Source organism: Penaeus chinensis, chromosome 31, assembly GCF_019202785.1.
Source record: "Penaeus chinensis breed Huanghai No. 1 chromosome 31, ASM1920278v2, whole genome shotgun sequence".
In the NCBI taxonomy this organism is placed as follows: Eukaryota; Metazoa; Arthropoda; class Malacostraca; order Decapoda; family Penaeidae; genus Penaeus; species Penaeus chinensis.
This window is the reverse complement of record NC_061849.1, coordinates 31,673,749-31,676,248: the sequence shown is the minus strand read 5'-3', so window position 1 is coordinate 31,676,248 and position 2,500 is coordinate 31,673,749. Positions and strand designations below refer to the sequence as shown.

The following is a 2,500-nucleotide window of genomic DNA, read 5'->3' as shown; positions in this document are numbered from 1 at the left end:
CACAACAGAAAAAGCTATTGCTTGTATAGAATTTTACTGTCAGAAGTCTCATGTCCAGACTGGGGAGTAAACGCCAGAAAATCGTATTACTTACACGGTACTTTGCAAGGAGCATTTAGCTTTACTTGAGTTGGCTAAGCATGAACCTGTCTGTACTGAATACTTTGCGTGAATATATTTTAACCACATGCCATAATCATTTAATTCTTCGTTGATTGAATTTACTGTCGCTATTCTTTGTAAAAGTTATATTCATATATATATATATATATATATATATATATATATATATATACATATATATGAGTGTATGTTTGATTATATATATAATTATATATATACATATATATACATATATATATATTTTATGTATGTATACACACATATATAAACACACACACATATATATGTATATTTATATATGTGTATATATGTATATATATTTAATATTTGTATGTATATACACATATATGTATATATATATACATATGTGTATATATCCTAGCCACTGGGTGGACAAGCAAGCCCAAGTCAGTGCCGATCCCAAGTCCGAGTAAAGAGAGAGGTTTGGGGTCAAGAAGGGCATGCGGCCATACACATATACTGACCCCGTATGAGAATGGGACAAAGCTACCAAAAAAAAAAAAATATTTACTTATTTACATTAAGTAAATATAACAATAGGTTTATTTTTATTCATTTATTAAATCATATATATGTAAATGTGTATATATATATATATATATATATATATATATATATATATGCGATAGGTTTCTCTTTTCTACACTAAATAAATTGTAGACATTTGTATGTACGCTTAATATGAGGATGACAATTGTTCAAATGCGTAGACGTTTATCTCAGTTTAGAAAATACACTATACTCCCTTTTTCTTTTATACAGAAATTAAAAGTGAAATGTTGAGATTCCTGACAGTTTCTTAAGCAGATTCAACTTTCTCAGAGACTTTAGCAGTGTCAGTGGAACCGGCATCAGAGCCATCTCAGCCCTCAGTAGCGCAAGCAATGCAAGGCAGCTTCTTCTCAAGGGCAACACGGTACTTGGGGTGGCTGATAGCGTACACGATGGGGTTGTAGACAGCGTTGGCCTTGGCGAAGACGGAGCCCCAGATGGAGAAAATAGGAGTAACCATGGGCTTGTTGAACATGCCTCCCCAGTTGATGATGAAGTAGGGGGTCCAGGCCATGAACCACAGAGAGATGGTCATGAGAGCAGCCTTGGCAAGGCGGCACTCAGCAGAGGTATTCTGGGCTTCCTCACTCCTCAGGGACTTGACTCCCATCTTCTTGGCCTGTTCGCGCATTCCCTTCTCGTGAGCAGCAACAGCCTTGACGATGAAGGTGTAGCTGTAGATGATGTAGAAGAGAGGGAAGATGTACACCCACACGGAGTACACCCACAGGTAGCTCTTGCTCAGGGTGGTCTCAGTCAAGTAGTCAGTGCCACAAGCGGTCATGTTGCCCTCGGGCACATAACGGTTCCAGCCGAAGAAGGGAGGAAGGCACCAGGCAAGAGAGGCAGCCCAGGTACCAGCAATCCTTGCCATGGCACCGCCAGAAGTCAGAGGCTCAGCAGACACTCCCTTAACGATGACATTGTATCGGTCAGCAGTGATGAAGACCATGGTCCAGATGGAAACGCAGCCGAACAGAGAACCAAGGAAAGCATAGATCTCGCAGAAGAATGCTCCAAGAGTCCAGGTCTGCCAGTAGCAAGAGATGACCATGGGTGGGAACATTGTGAACATCATCAGGAAGTCAGACATGGCCAGGTTAACGACCAAGAGGTTAGCAGGTGTTCGGAGAGATTTGGTGTTCATGAAGACCCAAATGACGACGAAGTTGCCGGCAACGGAGAGACATCCCATGATTACCATCCAGAAACCAACGAGGCTATACCAGAGTGGGTTCATGGGAGGGAACTGGTACCAATGGGAATCCACCATATGGAGAAGTTCCTTTGGCACAGTGTCAACCACTGTGTAGTTCCCATAGGGATTGGTGGATGGGAGGGCGTTGCTGCCCATGTCTGCGTTGTTCCACATCTGATTGGAAAATTGAATAGATAATAGAATATCAGGTAACACACACATTTACTTGTATCAAAATGTATTTTAGGTTTGTATGTTTCCATGTATGTATAGAAATTTACATATATATATGTGTGTGTATATATATACAAACATATATGTATATACATATATTTACACAGACACATACATATGTAAATATATATTCAAATAAGTGTGTGTTTGTGTGTGTAGATATATATTATATATATACTATATTAGAGGCTCAGATAAAGAATCCAGAGACCCATCGTTGTAAAATATATGACATATTCCTTGATCGAAAAGTATAAGCCACAAAATATGAAATCACTCATGTCTTAAATCTTGGCTGATAACTTACTTCTAAGGTAGGTTGCTGATGCGAGTGTGGCAAAGAAATTTCCTTTCAGAACTACTTTGCCCACA

General features: G+C 39.2%; 2 protein-coding genes across 2 annotated transcripts in view; both read right to left on the bottom strand.

Annotated features, from left to right (window-relative positions):
• Positions 1 to 998: 998 nt before the first annotated feature.
• The window catches only part of LOC125042236 (rhodopsin-like), a 1,508-nt gene continuing 6 nt past the window's right edge, over positions 999 to 2,500 (bottom strand). The window contains exons 1-2 of the mRNA XM_047637759.1: positions 2,436 to 2,500; positions 999 to 2,068 (exon numbers count right to left, since the gene is read on the bottom strand). The exon at positions 2,436 to 2,500 is cut by the window's right edge and continues 6 nt beyond it. Coding sequence (XP_047493715.1) covers positions 1,007 to 2,068 — 1,062 coding nt within the window. The 5' untranslated portion in view covers positions 2,436 to 2,500 and the 3' untranslated portion in view covers positions 999 to 1,006. The remainder of the gene's footprint in view (positions 2,069 to 2,435) is intronic.
• LOC125042134 (rhodopsin-like) overlaps positions 2,413 to 2,500 on the bottom strand; it is a 3,064-nt gene continuing 2,976 nt past the window's right edge. The window contains exon 3 of the mRNA XM_047637601.1: positions 2,413 to 2,500. This exon is cut by the window's right edge and continues 32 nt beyond it. Coding sequence (XP_047493557.1) covers positions 2,413 to 2,500 — 88 coding nt within the window.